We start from the raw sequence: 17,571 nt of genomic DNA on the forward strand, positions 1-17,571 counted from the left end.
CTGTAAAATGGGGATTAAGACTGTGAGCCCCACGTGGGACAACCTGATCACCTTGTAACCCCTCAGAGCTTAGAACAGTGCTTTGCACATAGTAAGCGCTTAATAAATGCTATTATTATTATTATTATATATACATATAGACTTTGGGCAAGTCACTTCACTTCCCTGGGCCTCAGTTCCCTCATCTGTAAAATGGGGATGAAGACTGTGAGCCCCCTGTGGGACAACCTGATCACCTTGTAACCTCCCCAGCGCTTAGAACAGTGCTTTGCACATAGTAAGCGCTTCATAAATGCTATCATCATCATTATTATTATATATACATGAGCCCACTGTTGGGTGGGGACCGTCTTTCTACGTTGTCAACTTGTACTTCCCAAGCGCTTAGTCCAGCGCTCTGCACCCAGTAAGCGCTCAATAAATACGATTGATTGCTATATACAGGTGCTGTGGGCCCGCTGTTGGGTAGGGACATATCTATTCTCTTTATTTTATTTTGTTAATATGTTTGGTTTTGTTGTCTGTCTCCCCCTTCTAGACTGTGAGCCCGCTGTTGGGTAGGGACATATCTATTCTATTTATTTTATTTTGTTAATATGTTTGGTTTTGTTGTCTGTCTCCCCCTTCTAGACTGTGAGCCCGCTGTTGGGTAGGGACATATCTATTCTATTTATTTTATTTTGTTAATATGTTTGGTTTTGTTGTCTGTCTCCCCCTTCTAGACTGTGAGCCTGCTGTTGGGTAGGGACATATCTATTCTATTTCTTTTATTTTGTTAATATGTTTTGTTTTGTTGTCTGTCTCCCCCTTCTAGACTGTGAGCCCACTGTTGGGTAGGGACTGTCTCTATATGTTGCCAACTTGGACTTCCCAAGCGCTTAGTCCAGCGCTCTGCACACAGTAAGCGCTCAATAAATACGATTGATTGCTATATACAGGTGCTGTGGGCCCGCTGTTGGGTAGGGACACATCTATTCTATTTATTTTATTTTGTTAATATGTTTGGTTTTGTTGTCTGTCCCCCCTTCTAGACTGTGAGCCCACTGGTGGGTAGGGACATATCTATTCTATTTATTTTATTTTGTTAATATGTTTGGTTTTGTTGTCTGTCTCCCCCTTCTAGACTGTGAGCCCGCTGTTGGGTAGGGACACATCTATTCTATTTATTTTATTTTGTTACTATGTTTGGTTTTGTTGTCTGTCTCCCCCTTCTAGACTGTGAGCCCGCTGGTGGGTAGGGACCGTCTCTATGTGTTGCCAACTTGGGCTTCCCAAGCGCTTAGTACAGCGCTCTGCCACTAGTGAGCGCTCAATAAGTACGACTGATTGATTGAGTGAATTAACACAGTTTCGCGCCCGGGCCGCCAGCCGGAACGGAGATGCGCGGGGGCGCGTTTTCCGGTCGGACCCGTCCCGCCAGGGCGCTTCCGGTCGGGGCGCGGACGCTTCCGGTCTGGGCGCGGGCGCGCCCTTCCGCTTCCGGCGGCGGCGGTTCCGGGAGCCTTTGTGTCCCCCCTCAGCCCGGTGTCGCAGGCCCGGGCCCGCACGTGCCGCCCCGGCCTGTCGTCCTCCGCCGTCGCCAAGATGTCGCAGTTCAAACGGCAGCGAGTCAGCCCCCTGCCCGGCGGACGCACCTTCTCAGGTCAGACAAGAACCCCCCCCCCATCCCCATCCCCCTCGGGCTGAGGAGTTTGGCCAAGCCCCGGGGGATTCTGGGAAACTGCCCCGGGGCATTCTGGGGGCAGCCCTAGTGTGGCTGTGGTAGTGGGGGGGGCAGGCCTCACCCTACCCTAGTGGGCCCCGACTAGTAATAATCAATCAATCGTATTTATTGAGCGCTTACTCATCATCAATCGTATTTATTGAGCGCTTACTATGTGCAGAGCACTGCCCTAAGCGCTTGGGAAGTCCAAGTTGGCAACATCTAGAGACGGGCCCTACCCAACAGCGGGCTCACAGTCTAAAAGGGGGAGACAGAGAACAAAACCAAACGTACTAACAAAATAAAATAAATAGAATAGATAAGTACAATCAAAATAAATAAATAAATAGAGTAATAGCCAGAGCACTGTACTAAGCGCTTGGGAAGTCCAAGTTGGCAACGTAGAGAGACGGTCCCCACCCAACAGGGAGCTCACAGTCTAAAAGGGGGAGACAGAGAACAAAACCAAACGTACTAACAAAATAAAATAAATAGACTAGATAGGTACAAGTCAAATAAATAAATAAATAGAGTAATAGCCAGAGCGCTGTACTAAGCGCTTGGGAAGTCCAAGTTGGCAACGTAGAGAGACGGTCCCCACCCAACAGTGGGCTCACAGTCTAGAGGGGGGAGACGGACAACAAAACCAAACATATTAACAAAATAAAATAGAGTAGATGTGTCCCTACCCAACAGCGGGCCCACAGCACCTGTATATATCATCATCATCATCATCATCAATCGCATTTATTGAGCGCTTACTGTGTGCAGAGCACTGTACTAAGCGCTTGGGAAGTGCAAATTGGCAACATATAGAGACAGTCCCTACCCAACAGTGGGCTCACAGTCTAAAAGGGGAGACAGAGAACAACCAATCCTAGCAACCAATCGTATTTATTGAGCGCCTACTGGGTGCAGAGCGCTGGACTAAGCGCTTGGGAAGGACAAGTTGGCAACATAGAGAGACAGCCCCCACCCAACAGTGGGCTCACAGTCTAGAGGGGGGAGATGGACAACAAAACCAAACATGTTAACAAAATAAAATAGAGTAGATATGTCCCTACCCAACAGTGGGCCCACAGCACCTGTATATAGCAACCAGTCGTATTTATTGAGCGCTTAGTGGGTGCAGAGCGCTGGACTAAGCGCTTGGGAAGGACAAGTTGGCAACGCAGAGAGACAGTCCCTACCCAACAGCGGGCTCACAGTGTAGAAGGGGGAGACGGAGAACAAAACCAAACATACTAACAAAATAAAATAAATAGAATAGATGTGTACAATTAAAATAAATAAGTAAATAAATAGAATAAATAAATGAGTAGAATAAATAAATAGAATAAATAAGTAAATAAATAGAATAAGTGAATAAATAAATAAATAGAATAAATACATAGAATAAGTAAATACATAGAATAAATAAATACATAGAATAAATAAGTAGAATAAAAGAATAAATAGAATAAAAGAATAAATAGAATAAAAGAATAAATAGAATAAAAGCGCTTACTAGGTGCAAAGCACTGTTCTAAGCGCCGGGGAGGTTACAAAGTGATCAGGTTGGCCCCCATGGTGGGGGCTCACAGTCTTCATCCCCCAAATCTTTTAGACTGCGAGCCCGCTGTTGGGGAGGGACCATCTCTCTATGTTGCCAGCTTGGACTTCCCAAGCGCTTAGTACAGTGCTCTGCACACAGTAAGCGCTCAATAAATGTGATTGAAATGCCCACCAGCGTGGTGGGTCTCAGTGGAAAGAGCCCGGGCTTGGGAGGCAAAAGGTCACGGGTTCAAATCCCGGCCCCCGCCAACTGTCAGCTGGGTGACTTTGGGCAATTAATCAATCATCAATCGTATTTATTGAGCGCTTCCTGTGTGCAGAGCACTGGACGGGCAAGTCACTTCATCTCTCTGGGCTTCAGCTGGAAAATGGGGATTGACTGGGAGCCCCACGTGGGGCAACCTGATCGCCTTGTAACCTCCCCAGCGCTCAGAACGGCGCTTTGCACGTAGTAAGCGCTTAATAAATGCCATCATCATCATCCGGCCCACGTCCTCCCCCGGCCTGGAATGCCCTCCCTCTGCCCATCCGCCAAGCTAGCTCTCTTCCTCCCTTCAAGGCCCTACTGAGAGCTCACCTCCTCCAGGAGGCCTTCCCACACTGAGCCCCCCGCCTTACCTCCTTCCTGTCCCCACAGCACCTATATTTATGTCTATATGTTTGTACGGATTTATTTCTCTATTTTACTTGTTCACATCTATTTTATTTTGTTAATATGTTTAGTTTTGTTGTCTGCCTCCCCCTTCTAGACTGTGAGCCCGCTGTTGGGTAGGGACCGTCTCCATATGTTGCCAACTTGGGCTTCCCAAGCGCTTAGTACAGTGCTCTGCACACAGTAAGCGCTCAATAAATGCGATTGATTGATTGATTGATCATCACCCTAATAGGTGATGGGGGGACCAACTAGGATTCGGGGGGAGCCAGTGTGATGGGGGGACCAAATAGGATTTGGGGGGAGCCAGTGTGAGCCCACTGTTGGGTAGGGACCGTCTCTTTAATGTTGCCAACTTGTCCTTCCCAAGCGCTTAGTACAGTGCTCTGCACACTGTAAGCGCTCAATAAATACCATTGAATGAATGAGTAATAATAATAGTAAGGGTATTAAGGGCTTACTGTGTGCGACGCACTGTTCTCAGCACTGGGGAGGTTACAAGGTGATCAGTGGGACCACGGGGGGCTCACGATCTTCATCCCCATTTTACAGATGTGCTCACTGAGACACGGGGAAGTGAAGTGATGGGCTAGGCCTCTCCGCGACCCTGCTTGGCTGGTGCTCGCGATTCTCAGTCTAATAGGGAAGGTTTCTGAGAGCCGGTGTGATGGGCCAGGCCTCCCCGCCACACTGCTTGGGTGGTACCCGCAATTCTCACTGTTATTAGGAGGATTTCTGGGAGCCAGTGTGATGGGCCGGGACTCCCCAGGACCCTGCTTGGGTGGTGCCCGCAATTCTCACTCTAATAGGGAAGATTTCTGGGAGCCAGGGTGGTCGACCAGGCCTCCCCGCGACCCTGCTTGGGTGGTGCCCGCAATTCTCACTCTAATAGGGAAGGATTTGGGGGGAGCCAGTGTGATGGGCTAGGCCTCCCCCTGACCCTGCTTGGGTGGTGCCCACAATTTTCACCCTAATAGGGAAGATTTCTGGGAGCCAGGATGATGGGCCAGGCCTCCCCAGGACCCTGCTTGGGTGGTGCCCGCAATTCTCACTCTAATAGGGAAGATTTCAGGGAGCCAGAGTGGTTAACCAGGCCTCCCCGTGACCCTGCTTGGATGGTGCCCCGCAATTCTCACTCTTTTTGGGAGGATTTCTGGGAGCCAGTGTGATGGGCCGGGCCTCGCCAGGACCCTGCTTGGGTGGTGCCTGCAATTCTCACTCTAATAGGGAAGATTTCAGGGAGCCAGGGTGGTCAACCAGGCCTCCCCGCCACCCTGCTTGGGTGATGCCCGCAATTCTCTTAATAGGAAGGATTTCTGGGAGCCAATGTGATGGGCCTGGTCTACCCGCGACCCTGCTTGGGTGGTGCCCGTAATTCTCACTCTAATAGGAAGGATTTCTGGGAGCCAGGGTGATGGGCCGGGTCTCCCCAGGACCCTGCTTGGGTGGTGCCCGCAATTCTCCCTCTAATAGGGAAGGTTTCTGGGAGCCAGGGTGGCCAACCAGGCCTCCCCGTGACCCTGTTTGGATGGTGCCCGCAATTCTCACTCTAATAGGAAGGATTTCTGGGAGCCAGGGTGATGGACCGGGCCTCTCCGTGATCCTGCCTGGGTGGTGCCTGCAGTTCTCTGATCGGGAGGATTTGGGGGAGCCAGGGTGGTCAGCCAGGCCTCCCTGTGACCCTGCCTCGGTAGTGCCCCGTAATTCTCACTCTGATCCGGAGGATTTTGGGGAGCCAGTGTGATGGACTAGGCCTCCCCATGACCCTGCCCGGCTGGTGCTCCGCAATTCTCACTCTAATAGGAAGGATTTCTGGGAGCCAGTGTGATGGGCTAGGCCTCCCTGCGACCCTGCTTGGGTGGTGCCCGCAATTCTCAGTCTAATAGGGAAGATTTCTGGGAGCCAGTGTGGTCAGCCAGGCCTCCCCATGACCCTGCCTGAGTAGTGCCCGCAATTCTCACTCTAACAGGGAAGATTTTTGGGAGCCAGTGTGGTCAACCAGGCCTCTCCATGACCCTGCCTGGATGGTGCCCCGTAATTCTCACTGTTATTGGGAGGATTTCTAGGAGGCATTGTGATGGGCCAGTCCTCCCTGGGACCCTGCCTGGGTAGTGCCCCGCAATTCTTAGTTATCGGGAGGCTTTCTGGGAGCCAGTGTGATGGGCTAGGCCACCCCGTGACCCTGCCTGGGTGGTGCCCGCAATTCTCTGATTGCGGGGATTTGGGGGAGCCAGGGTGGTCAGCCAGGCCTCCCCGCGACCCTGCCTGAGTAGTGCCCGCAATTCTCACTCTATTGGGAGGATTTTTGGGGAGCCAGTGTGATGGGCCAGGCCTCCCCATGACCCTGCCTGAGTAGTGCCCGCAATTCTCACTCTATCGGAAGGATTTTTGGGAGCCAGGGTGGTCAGTCAGGCCTCCCCGTGATCCTGCTTGGATGATGCCCGCAATTCTCAGTCTAATAGGAAGGATTTCTGGGAGCCAGTGTGGTCAGCCCAGCCTCCCCGTGACCCTGCCTGGGTAGTGCCCCGCAATTCTCTGATCGGGAGGCTTTGTGGGAGGCAGTGTGATGGGCCAGGCCTCCCCGCGACCCTGCCTGAGTAGTGCCCACAATTCTCATTCTGGGAGGATTTTTGAGAGCCAGGGTGCTCAGCCAGGCCTCCCCGTGACCCTGCCAGGGTGGTGCCCCGCAATTTTCACTCTGAACCGGAGGATTTCTGGGAGCCAGCGTGGTCGGCCAGACCTCGCCGTGACCCTGCCTTGGTGGTGCCCACACTTCTCACTCTAATAGGAAGGATTTCTGGGAGCCAGCGTGATGGGCCACGTCTCCCCGTGACCCTGCCTAGGTGGTGCTCGCAATTCTCACTGAGCGGGAGGATCTTGGGGAGCCAGGGTGGTCGGCCAGGCCTCCCCCTGACCCTGCCTGGGTAGTGCCCCTCAATTCTCACTGTAATAGGTGTGATTTTGGGGAGCCAGTGGGATTGGCCAGGCCTTCCTATAACTGCCTGGGTAGTGCCCTGCAATTCTCACTCTGATCCGGAGGATTTCTGGGAGCTAAGGTGATTGGGCGGGGCTCCCCGTGACTCGGCCGTGGTGGTGCCCCTCAACGCTCTCCTCTAGACTGTAAGCTCACCGTGGGCAGGGAACGTGTCTCCCGACTCTGATACGTTGTACTCTCCCAAGCGCTTAATACAGAGCTCTCTGCACAGTAAGTGGTCACTGATGGATTGGTCGATTGATCCCTCCTCCAGGTTCTGTCTCTACATCTCTCCTGGGCCCCCCGCCGGGTTTGCTCACCCCTCCCGTTGCTTCAGACCTGTCGCAGAATGCCAGGCACCTGCAGGTAAGTCTGCCCTAGGGAATCCTAGGGAATCCCTGCCCCGTGGGCTTTCTCTGGCTCCCCGGACCCCCGCCCCTTACCTCTCCCCCCAACCTCCCCAGCTGGGGGTCGGTGTACCTTTGGAATAACGTCTGTAGTCACCTTTAAATCTACCTTGGGACTCTCCCAAGCGGGTGGAAACCTAATTTTAGTACTTGTTAGGCATTTACTAAACGGTGCTGTGCACACGGTAAGCGCTCAGTAAATGTGATCGAATGAATGGCTATGCCTCTACGCTGGGCAGGGAACGTGTCCGCTAATTCTGTTGTACCAAACTCTCTCAAGCGCTTAGTACAGTGCTCTGCACATAGTAAGTGCTCAGTCAACACAATCGATAGATTGCCAAGCACAGTTCTAGGTGCTGGGGTAGATACGAGTCAAACAGGTCCTCCCGCTTAGGGGGCCCACGGGCCTTAAGTAGAAGGGACGATAAGTCCTGAATAAAATCCGACCGGTTGGTTTCCGCTTCCTTTCTTTCAGGGAGGGGAGAAACAGAGGGTCTTCACTGGCATCGTCACCAGCCTGCATGACTATTTTGGGGTGGTGGATGAAGAAGTCTTCTTTCAGCTGAGGTAAGCGGGGTGATCCCGGGACAGGGCCGCTTGAGGGGAAAAGGGCTCTCTCGGTCTCCTCCGTGGGTTCTCCGAGGTGGCACCTCGCTTTGGGCCGCGCGGGGGTCTTTTTTTGCCACTGAAGCGAAACACGTCGGGGAGGCTGCGCAGACGGAGCTCGAGGAGGGCGGGCCTCTGCGGGCTAAGCCGGGTGGCCTGCGCAAGGTGTGCTCTCCTCCTGGGGTGACTGTGGTCTCTGTGCTGGCAGCGTGGTGAAGGGCAGGCTGCCCCAGCTGGGTGAAAAGGTGTTGGTGAAGGCCGCGTACAACCCTGGCCAGGCGGTACCTTGGAATGCCGTCAAAGTGCAGACGCTCTCCAACCAGGTATCCCCACCCTGGCAAAGCGGGCACCAGAGAAAGGGAGGGCTGGGACCCGGAACGCCGGGGAGGATCCGGGAACCGGGGCCTTGGTTTCTCTGGGTGTGCCGCTTCCGGAGGGATCCCCAAGCCCCCGCCTCCGTTTCTGGCTCCGGTCCTCTCCCAACTGCTCGCTGGGGGGCCCAGTAAATACCCCCGATGAATTGGTCTCCGCAGCCTCTCCTGAAGTCCCCAGCACCCCCACTTCTGCATGTGGCGGCCCTGGGTCAGAAGCAAGGCATCTTAGGAGCCCAGCCCCAGCTGATCTTCCAGCCACATCGGATCCCTCCCCTCTTTCCCCAGAAGCGTGAGTCTTGGGGAGGCAGGGGTGGGGGACCGGGGGAGGTCTGCAAGGTTTAAGGTCGAGACTCACCATCCGCTTCCTCTCCCCAGCGCTGAGTCTCTTCCAGACGTCCCACGCACTGCACCTGAGCCACCTGAGCAGATTCCCTGCCCGGGGCCCTCACGGCCGAGTGGACCAGGCCCGAAGGTAAGGGCAGGGGCAGCTCTGACTTCTCTCAGTCACGCCTTGGGCCAGCAGCCCTGCGGCTTCTCTTGTCTTGGAAGCCCAGCCTTGTCACCCCAGGACGTGTATGTCTTCCTTCCCCTGCGGGTGAGAACCAGGGAGATGTAAGGGCTGGCCCAGGGGCATGCATCTGGGGCAGGATCCTGGGGGGTTTTCCGGTGAGCTGATTTTTTTTTTCTTTTAGACAGCAGCAACTGTCAGATCTGATTGTCCTGTGCCTGCGTAGCACAGTGGTTGGCAACTGCTAAACCCTAAGTACCTTCATTATTATGCCCTGCCCCTCCTGGCAATGATCCTCCAACTGCCTAACATTAACATTTGAAGAATACCTTTAAATAATGGTGACATGTCTTTGAAATGCAATTCGTGGGGGAATTCAGGGTAAGCCTCACTCAGGGATGTAGGGCGTCCCTGTGCCCCAGGGGTTGAAGGCACTGAGTCATCCCTCGATGGATTACGATGGTGCCTCTGGCCAGGGGTTTATCTATCCCTTCCCCCGGCGTCTTGTCTGAGGTTGAGTTTTCACCCTCATTTTATAACTCCTTGAGACTGGCCCATTTGCCCTTTACAAAGTGCACCTCGAATCCTGATTGCCCACGGGCTCCCACACCGAAGGAGGGCAGCGAACGGAAGCTAGAGCACTGAAAACAGACCTGTAAAATTTTGGAAAATGGTTGTGGGGATTGGACCTGGGGAGTAGCGGTAGTAATGATAACAATGACGCTACTCCCCCGTTCTATTATTTAAGCACCTACTGTGTGCAGAGCACTGTATTAAGTGCTGGGGTGGATACAGATCATCAGGGTGGACATAGTTCCTGTCCCACTTGGGGCTCACAGTCGAACCAGGGGGAAAGAAGGATTTAACCTCCCATTTTATAAACGAAGAAGCAGTTCCAGGTAAGTCAGATGACTTACCCAAGGTCACAGAGCAGGCCAGCGGAGCTAGGATTGGAACCCAGGTCCGCCGGCTCCCGGGCCTTTCCTCTTTCCACAAAACCATGCTGCTTCTACTAGTATTTATTAAGCACTTATGGTGCGCCGAGCACTGTACTCTGCCCTGGGAGAGAATACGGAGGTGGGAGTCAGACTTGGTCCCTCAGAGGGCGTGGGGGTCGATGGGGGGCTGCTCAGGATCTACAATCTACCTCCACATAACAACACTGGCCGCCGGGGTTTGCCCACCCCTTTAATGCATTATTCATTCAGTCGTATGCATTGAGCGCTTACTGTGTGCAGAGCACTGTACTAAGCGCTCATCATTCAATTGTCCTCAAAGGGGCAGCTGCAGAACATGGGAGCCGCAGCTCCCGGGACCAATTTCAGGTTGGGGCCCTCTCCTTTGGGACGTCACAGATTTATCTGAGAGGGGCCGGGGAAGGCGGTGGATGCCCCAGGTATCCTCTGGGTATGTAGTTGTGGGACTTGAGTGCAGTGAGTACCGCCGACGTGTTGCCAGCGTGCAAGCCCCGAGCCTGCAGCCGCTGGCCCACAAATGCCTGGATTTTGTGGGCAAGCGCCAGAGCGGCAGCCGGGGCCCTTGGGCTATCGCTGGGCTTGTTCTTCCCCCAGGGATCGGGAGCAAATTTAACTCCCCCAGAGCTTCCCTGTTCCTTACGTTGATCTGGATGGCTGGGGCCCCAAGGGTGTTCTGAAGCGAAGGATTTATTTGTTTTTGGCTGAACAGGTGCACGGGACCACACCTTCCACCTCCTGGTTGAAAATCTAGCCAATAATTGTGGTCTCTGTTAAGCGCCTACTTTGTGCCAGGCACCGTACTAAGCGCTGGGGTAGATACAGGCAAATAGGGTTGGGCACAGTCCCTGTTAATTCCTTCAGGCTCTTGGTAATCCAAGCTCCTTGAGGGTAGGGATCAGATCAGTCAGTCAATCAATCGTATTTATTGAGCGCTTACTGTGTGCAGAGCACTGGACTGAGCGCTTGGGAAGTACAAGCTGGCAACATAGACAGTCCCTACCCAACAGTGGGCTCAAGATCGCCCAAGTCTGTTGTATTGTACCCTCTCAAGTGCATACTACAGTGTGCGGCACCCAGTAGACGCTGAATAAGTACCAGTGCTAGATTAAGGTCTTGTAAATATCCGAATACTCTTATCCCCGTCTCTGTAATCTGTTTTAATGTCTGTCTCCCCCTGGAGATTGTAAGCTTTTTGTGGGCAGGGATCATGCCTACCAACTCTATTTTCTACTATTTTTCCCAAGCACTTAGTACAGTGCTCTGCACGCAGTGAGCGCTCAATAAATGCCATTGGCTGATTGATTGACATTGGCTATTTAGGCCGGCTCGGGCTGGGATCGTCTGAGGCTTAGGTGGTCCGACCCTGGCCGCTGAGGGTTTAGTAGGGGAAGGGGCAGCGGAATTATCTGCGGCATCCCGGGGCCGGCTGTTCCCCGGAGACTTCTATCATCCTGGCAAATTAGCTGGCTGTCTTGCCTCTCTGATCCGATCCACCCATTCCGTGGGCGCAGACATTGTTCCTTCTGAGTGAGGAGAGCTGGGGGCGGGAGTGGAAGGGTATGTTTGGGGCGCGCCGACGGGTAGTTACTCAGGAACGGGGCAGATCTGCAGCCCGGGTCACCCCAGCCGATTCTCCGGTGACGGCGAAGGTTCGTAGCAGTGATTTACATGGGAATGGAAACAGAACACCCGTGGAAAGCGGATCTCTCCTCCTGCTGCCGGTCAGAGGCGTTCAAGTGACCGTGGTTGTGAAGGCCCGGACCGCTGTGGGTCTAGGCCGTGGGTGAAGGGGCTCAGCCGTCTGCCACCAGAAATGAGCACATTGCCATCCGGGACCCTTCTCGCCCGGCCCTCTCTCTGCCGGGAGAAGCCAGGGACGTAGCTAGCCGCTCTCTGCCTAATTAAGAGCCCACTATGTTCGCACGGGGAGGCGTTCTTTGGGCACCCGTGGCTTTCCGGGGAGGTTCCCGGAGCCTCCTGATGGCTTAATTCGGGACTCGGCACGGTGCCGCGCGTGTCCGAGGGCGTCATCGACGCTTCTGGTGGACACTCGGTCACGGCTAACGTTTCCCTCTCCAGCGACGACTACGACTCCAGGAAGCGCAAGCAACGGTCGGCTGGAGAGTCCTGGGGCTCTAAGAAGCCGAGGCATGACCTGCCCCCGTATCGAGTCCATCTCACTCCCTACACTGTGGACAGGTGAGCGGGAAGAACTCGAATCCGCCACCCCCTTATTCCCCGACGTTCTGCGGGCGGAAGATCCTGGGAGGAGAGCGAGGCTTTTATGCGATGGGATTGTATCTGTTCTGTTGTCCGTCTCCCCCTTCTAGGCTGTTATCCTGTTGTAGGGACTGTTTCTATCTGTTGCCGACTTGTACCACCCAAGCGCTTAGTACAGTGCTCCACATGCAGTAAGCACTAAATGAATGCGGTTGAATGAATGAATGCATCGGCTCTCAGTACAGAGTGTGGGCTATAGAAAGCGTGTAACAGACAGCAACACCGTCATTATTATTATTACCCTTAATAACAATGACGGTGGTATTTATTATGCACTTACGACGTGCCAGGCACTGTACTGTGCGCTAGGGTAGATAGAAGAGAATTGAGTTGAACAAAACCAAACATACTAACAAAATAAAATAAATAGAATAGAATAGTACATAGTAAGCGCTCAATAAATACGATTGATGATAATAGATATGTACAAGTAAAATAAATAAATAAATAGAATAATAAATATGTACAAACATATCTATTCTATTTATTTTATTAATGTGTTTTGTTTTGTTTTGTTCTCTGTCTCCCCCTTTTAGACTGTGAGCCCACTGTTGGGTAGGGACTGTCTCTATATGTTGCCAACTTGTACTTCCCAAGCGCTTAGTCCAGTGCTCTGCACACAGTAAGCGCTCAGTAAATACGATTGATGATGATGATGAGTTAGACACAGTCACCGTCCCACATAGGGCCCACAGTCTTAATCCCCGTTTTACAGGTGAGGTAATTGAGGCCCAGCGAAGTGACTTGCCAAAGGTCACACAGCGGGTCAAGTGGCGACACTAAGATTAGAACCCAGGTCCTTTTGACTGGCAGGCCCGGTCTCTCTCCATTAGGCCATGCTGTTTCTCATTATTACTAAAATTGTTATTTAATATACACTCCTTATTGAGGTGAGTGTGGGAGGGAGCCAGGGTGTGTCGGAGGTTTGGGGTAGAGAGACGGTGGCCCTGACCCTCTCCCGTCCTCCGCCGCAGCCCCTCCTGTGACTTCCTGGAGCTGCAGCGCCGCTACCGCACGCTTCTCGTGCCCCCCGACTTCATGGTCGTGCACCTGAGCTGGCTGTCGGCCTTCCCTCTGGGCCAGCCCTTCTCGCTGCACGCCCCCAGTCGCATCCAGGTCTCCTCGGGGAAGGAGCCGGGCCCGGGCCCCGCCGCCGAGGTGGTTCCGGCCGACGCCAGTCCTTCCTACATCGCCAAGGTGAGGCGGCCGCCCGGGCCCCGCCGCGGCCCGGTGGCGGGGGGGCAGGGGTGGGCGGGCTCCCGAGGGAGCCGGCCTGAGCTCCGCGGCCTTTCGCCGCTCCCGCCCAGGTGCTGCTGCTGTCCACGCCGGGACTGGAAGAACTCTACCGCTGCGGCCTGCTGTTCGTGGACGACGCGGCGGAGCCAAGGGAGAGTCTCGAGGCCCCCTTGAAGCAGATTAAGGTGATCGCCGGCCGGGGCAAGAGTCTGCAGCTCTGCTGGATCGCCCCCCAAGAGACCTCCGCCGCATCCCCGCTAGCGGCTCTTCCCGCGGTCCCGCTTTCCCCTTCCGCATCTTCCCCGGGGGAGGGCAGGAGCCGTGCGAGGGGACGGGGAGCAGTGGGACCTAACACAGCCGCCTCCTTCCCCCCCCTTCCTCGTTCCGTCTCCACAGTTCCTCTTGGGGCAGAAGGAGGACGAGGCAGTGCTGGTTGGGGGAGAGTGGTCGCCCTCCCTGGACGGCCCCAACCCTGAGGCCGACCCCCAGGTTCTGGTCCACACCGCCATCCGCTGGACCAGAGCTCAGACGGGGATCGACTTGAGTAACTGCACAAAGTGGTGAGCGTGGGCTTCCTGGGCTAGGGCTGAGATGGGGCGACCCGCAGAGCGCGTGAGGCCGTGGGACCGTGGCTTCCCTTCCTTCTCCGCGGGGGTCGAGGGAGCCTGCGTCTGAGACGACGGCCCCTCCCCGTCCCGCGGGGACAGGTGTCGCGTGGCCGAGTTCCAGTACCTGCAGATGGGGCCCCCGCAGCGGCAGCAGACGGTGGTGGTGTTCCTGCCCGACGTCTGGTCCCTCATGCCCCCGCTGGAGGAGTGGGAGGCCCTGTGCCAGCAGAAGGCGGCCGAGGCGGCCCGTCCTCCCCAGGAGGCCCCCGAGGTAAGGCGGGGACGGGTCTCGGAGCCGGGAGGCTCGGGGGCAGAGGGGAGCGAGACCTCCAGACCCATCATCTCCGGCCGTCCCTCGCAGGCGGCGGCAGCGGGGGCCGCCGAACCGGCGGCCGAGACCTCCCAGCAGGCCGCGGACGTCTCCAGACGGGCCCTGGACGCTTCCGAACAGGGAGAGGAGGCAGCCCGCCGGGAAGCGGAGGATTCCGAGCCCACTCCCCAGCAGGAAGAGGAGGCCCCTCCCCCAGAAGCCCCTTCGCCCCCTCTGAAACCCGCCATCATAGCACAGCCTGGCTGTATCAACCTCTCTCTCTACACCCTCCTGGAAGATCGGAGGCCTAAAGAGAGACTCTCCTTTGAGGTAGGCAAGCGAGGGAGAGAGGGAGCGGGGACAGCGGAGCTCGCCCGGGTGGGGTCCCTCGGAAAGGATGCCCCCGAACTCTGGCTCCTCCCCCAACAGGTGGCCCTCCTGGCGGAGATGTTCCAGGAGATGCTGCAGCGCGACTTTGGCTACCGGATCTACAAGATGCTGCTGACCCTGCCCGAGAAAGCGGCTCCCCCGCCGGAGCCTGAGAAGGAAGAAGCGGCGAAGGAGTCGAAGGAGGAGGGGCAGAATGAGGTTCCGCCGGAGGGGCGAGATGAAGGGGTGACGGCGGAGCCGGACGCCGCGTCGGTGAGTCCCCCACCCCCGTCGCCTTCTCCGGGCCCGAGGGAGGGCCGGACCCAGGAAGCCCGCGGTGCAGGCCGGAGGAAGGTGACCTAATTAACTAAAATGTTGTGATATCTGGGAAGCGCTTGTGATGTGCCAAGCACCGTGCTAAGCGTTGGGGCGGTACGAGGTGGTCAGATGGAGCAGTTTCCCTGTCACGCACGGGGCTCAGAGTCTTGGGGGGCGGGGGACTCCCCTGCCTGGGGGTGGCCAAAAATTGCCGGGGCATTAGAGGATGAGCAGGGGTGCTTAGGGGGAGGGAGGGCCCCAGGGTAGGCTAGAGGGAGTAGCCGGGCCTGGTGGCGGGAGAGTTGGTGATGAGGGAAAAGAGGCGAAGGCAGGAGAGGACCCGAAAGGTGAGAATGGGGAGTTTACCTTGGGTTATTATCGTTATACTAATTGCATTTGGAAGTAGTCCCTGTCCCACGTGGGCCTCACCCTCTAAGTAATCTGCACCCTCGTAGAAGGAGGATGGGCTCTTGCCCAAGCCGCCAGCCTCTGGTGAAGAGGAAGAGGAGAAGCCACGGGGGGACGCGCCTGTGGAACTGTGTGACCTGAGCCTGGATGCCGAACTGATGCTTCTGAGGGATGAAGTGGAGGAGGAGTTCGGTGTGTAGGCGCCGGCTGGGTCGGGAGGCTGGGCGGGAAGGGCTTCATCAAGCTGGTTGGATGGTTTTATCGCGTGGATTAGGTGAAACAGAGTGACCCAGGGAAGTCGTGGAGTTGGGGGGGGCGGTCTCTCTCCTCGGAGCCGTCTTTTAAAAAGAAAAGGCATCCTTCATCCTGGGTGGTTTAGGGGACTGGTGTCCTGAAGGGAGGGGCCCAGACCCTCTGACCTGAGCCCTCCAGTCCTGGGACGTTGCCCCTGTTCCTTGCCCGTCAGGGGCCTTACTCTCCTCCTCTTTTTCCAGCGGGGGCAAAGCTAGAAGACGCCGAGGTGCGATCTGTCGCCTCGAACCAGTCGGAGATGGAATACCCCTCCCTCCAGGACATGGTGAGCACTCGGACGAGCCGCGTGTTGGGCAGCGAGGCCGGTGACCCAGGCGAAGGCGGGATCCCGAGAACGTCCAAGGGCTTTCCGGCTGCCCCACGGCCGGCCAGCCAGGATGCCCGGCTAAGAGCGGGGAGAGCCCTTCAGTTAGGACTCTCTCACGCAGTAGGACTCACGGCTTGAACCGGGCCCAGAGAACCTCCGGAGCCCTCGGTAGAGCCACCGAGAGGGCTCCGGGCCAGCTGGGCCTCTCCTGGCGGCGGGCTCTGGAGCGGACTTTGGAATCCCCCTTCCCTGAACGGGGCACAGCTCTGCTCAGTTCAGGGCCCGCTGAACCACCTCATCCTATAAAGCCGTTTTGCTTAAAAATGACGTTTCCCCCTCGGTCTGACCGTCAACGCGGAATAAGCGGCGGTTTCCTCTCCCCCAGCCCAAGGGATTGGACCCTTCCGCCGTCCTGCCCCTCGACTGCCTGCTTGCCTTCATGTATTTCGACGCCAACCTCTGCGGCTACCTGCACCGGCGGGACCTGGAGAAGATCCTCCTCACGCTGGGGCTCCGGCTCAGCGCGGAGCAGGTATGGCCGAGCCCCTCCCACCCCGCCGGCGGGCCCCAAACCCTCCGGAAGCCCGAGTTACCGCGGGGCGCTGACGGGAGCGTGCGGGGTCTACAGGCTAAGCTGCTGGTGAGCCGGGTGGTGACGCAGAACATCTGCCAGTACCGGAGCCTGCAGTACAGCCGCCACGAGAGCCTGGACGGCGGGGGTCCGGAGGAGGTCCCCCCGTTGGGTGAGTGCCGTGCGCGCCGCCCTCCCTCCCCCGGGCCCTTCCCTTCTGCTCCCCTCCGCGGCAACTGGCTGCTCCCTTCCAGGAAACCCGGAGCAGGCTCCCGCCCGCGGCCAGGGCGCCAAGCCGGGCGCCCCGGCCGAGCAGGGAGGCCTCGTGTCCCACAACGGCAGCCTCATCCACGTGGGGAACCTGCTGCAGCGGGCCGAGCAGCGGGACAGCGGGAGGCTCTACCTGGAGAACAAGATTCACAGCCTGGAGCTGAAACTGGGTGAGCCGCCCGCGCGGCCCGTCCCCCTCCCCGAGACCCGCCGAGGCGTCGGTCCCCCGCCCCACCCCGAGGCCTGAGCCCGCCCCCGCTCTCTTCCGTCCGCAGAGGAGGCCCACAGCCGTTTCTCGGCCACAGAGAGCACCAACAAAGCGCTGGCGGCGGACGTGCAGGAACTGCGGTCGCGGCTGGCGGAGGCCGAGGAGACGGCCCGCGCGGCCGAGCGGCAGAAGGGCCAGCTCCAGCGGCTGCTGCAGGAGTTCAGGAGGCGCCTGTCCCCCCTGCAGCTCGAGCTGCAGCGCCTGTCCGAGAAGGTAAGGGGGTGGCCCCGCGCGGGGGCCCTTCCTTCGCCTCCGGGACCCACGCCAGGCGGGCGGGGGCGGACCGGGCCGACCCCGAGTTCCCTCTGTTCCAGGCCGACGGCTGGGTAGAGAAAGAGGAGCCGGCGCCGAGCAACTGAAGAGCGGGGCCCGACCTCTTCCCCCCCTCCGGGCTCGGTGCTGGAGCCCGGTGAAGTTTCGAGCCCCGGGAGCCCCAGAAAGCAGCCGGAGCAGGGCCCGGGTCCCCCCCAGCCGGGAGCTGCTGCGTCTGTAAGGGGAAGGCCGAGGGATAGGGGTAGCGGGAGAGGGGACGGCAGGCGTTAGGGCCCAGGGCCTCGAGG

General features: G+C 56.9%; 1 protein-coding gene across 1 annotated transcript; it reads left to right on the forward strand.

The window, feature by feature from the left end:
- Positions 1 to 1,517: 1,517 nt before the first annotated feature.
- On the forward strand, positions 1,518 to 17,404 carry CCAR2 (cell cycle and apoptosis regulator 2). Its single transcript, XM_038746917.1, has 20 exons — positions 1,518 to 1,642; positions 7,157 to 7,248; positions 7,765 to 7,856; positions 8,104 to 8,218; positions 8,429 to 8,558; positions 8,645 to 8,741; positions 11,834 to 11,953; positions 13,009 to 13,231; positions 13,342 to 13,455; positions 13,667 to 13,830; positions 13,978 to 14,149; positions 14,240 to 14,518; positions 14,618 to 14,830; positions 15,331 to 15,475; positions 15,778 to 15,860; positions 16,288 to 16,434; positions 16,531 to 16,645; positions 16,728 to 16,913; positions 17,019 to 17,224; positions 17,326 to 17,404. The coding sequence occupies exons 1-20, from the start codon at positions 1,585 to 1,587 to the stop codon at positions 17,368 to 17,370; spliced, it is 2,796 nt and encodes a 931-aa protein (XP_038602845.1). The 5' UTR covers positions 1,518 to 1,584; the 3' UTR covers positions 17,371 to 17,404.
- The last annotated feature ends 167 nt before the right edge of the window (positions 17,405 to 17,571 follow it).

This window comes from Tachyglossus aculeatus, chromosome 5 (assembly GCF_015852505.1).
Source record: "Tachyglossus aculeatus isolate mTacAcu1 chromosome 5, mTacAcu1.pri, whole genome shotgun sequence".
NCBI lineage: Eukaryota > Metazoa > Chordata > Mammalia > Monotremata > Tachyglossidae > Tachyglossus > Tachyglossus aculeatus.

What these genes read in the sequence shown, in the direction of transcription:
- CCAR2 (XM_038746917.1), top strand. Translation starts at nt 1,585, where the DNA reads ATGTCGCAGTTCAAACGGCAGCGAGTCAGCCCCCTGCCCGGCGGACGC. An exon ending in CGGCGGACGCACCTTCTCAG is followed by an intron (nt 1,643 to 7,156) that starts GTCAGACAAGAA and finishes TCCCTCCTCCAG; the next exon opens with GTTCTGTCTCTACATCTCTC. An exon ending in AAGAGAGACTCTCCTTTGAG is followed by an intron (nt 14,519 to 14,617) that starts GTAGGCAAGCGA and finishes CTCCCCCAACAG; the next exon opens with GTGGCCCTCCTGGCGGAGAT.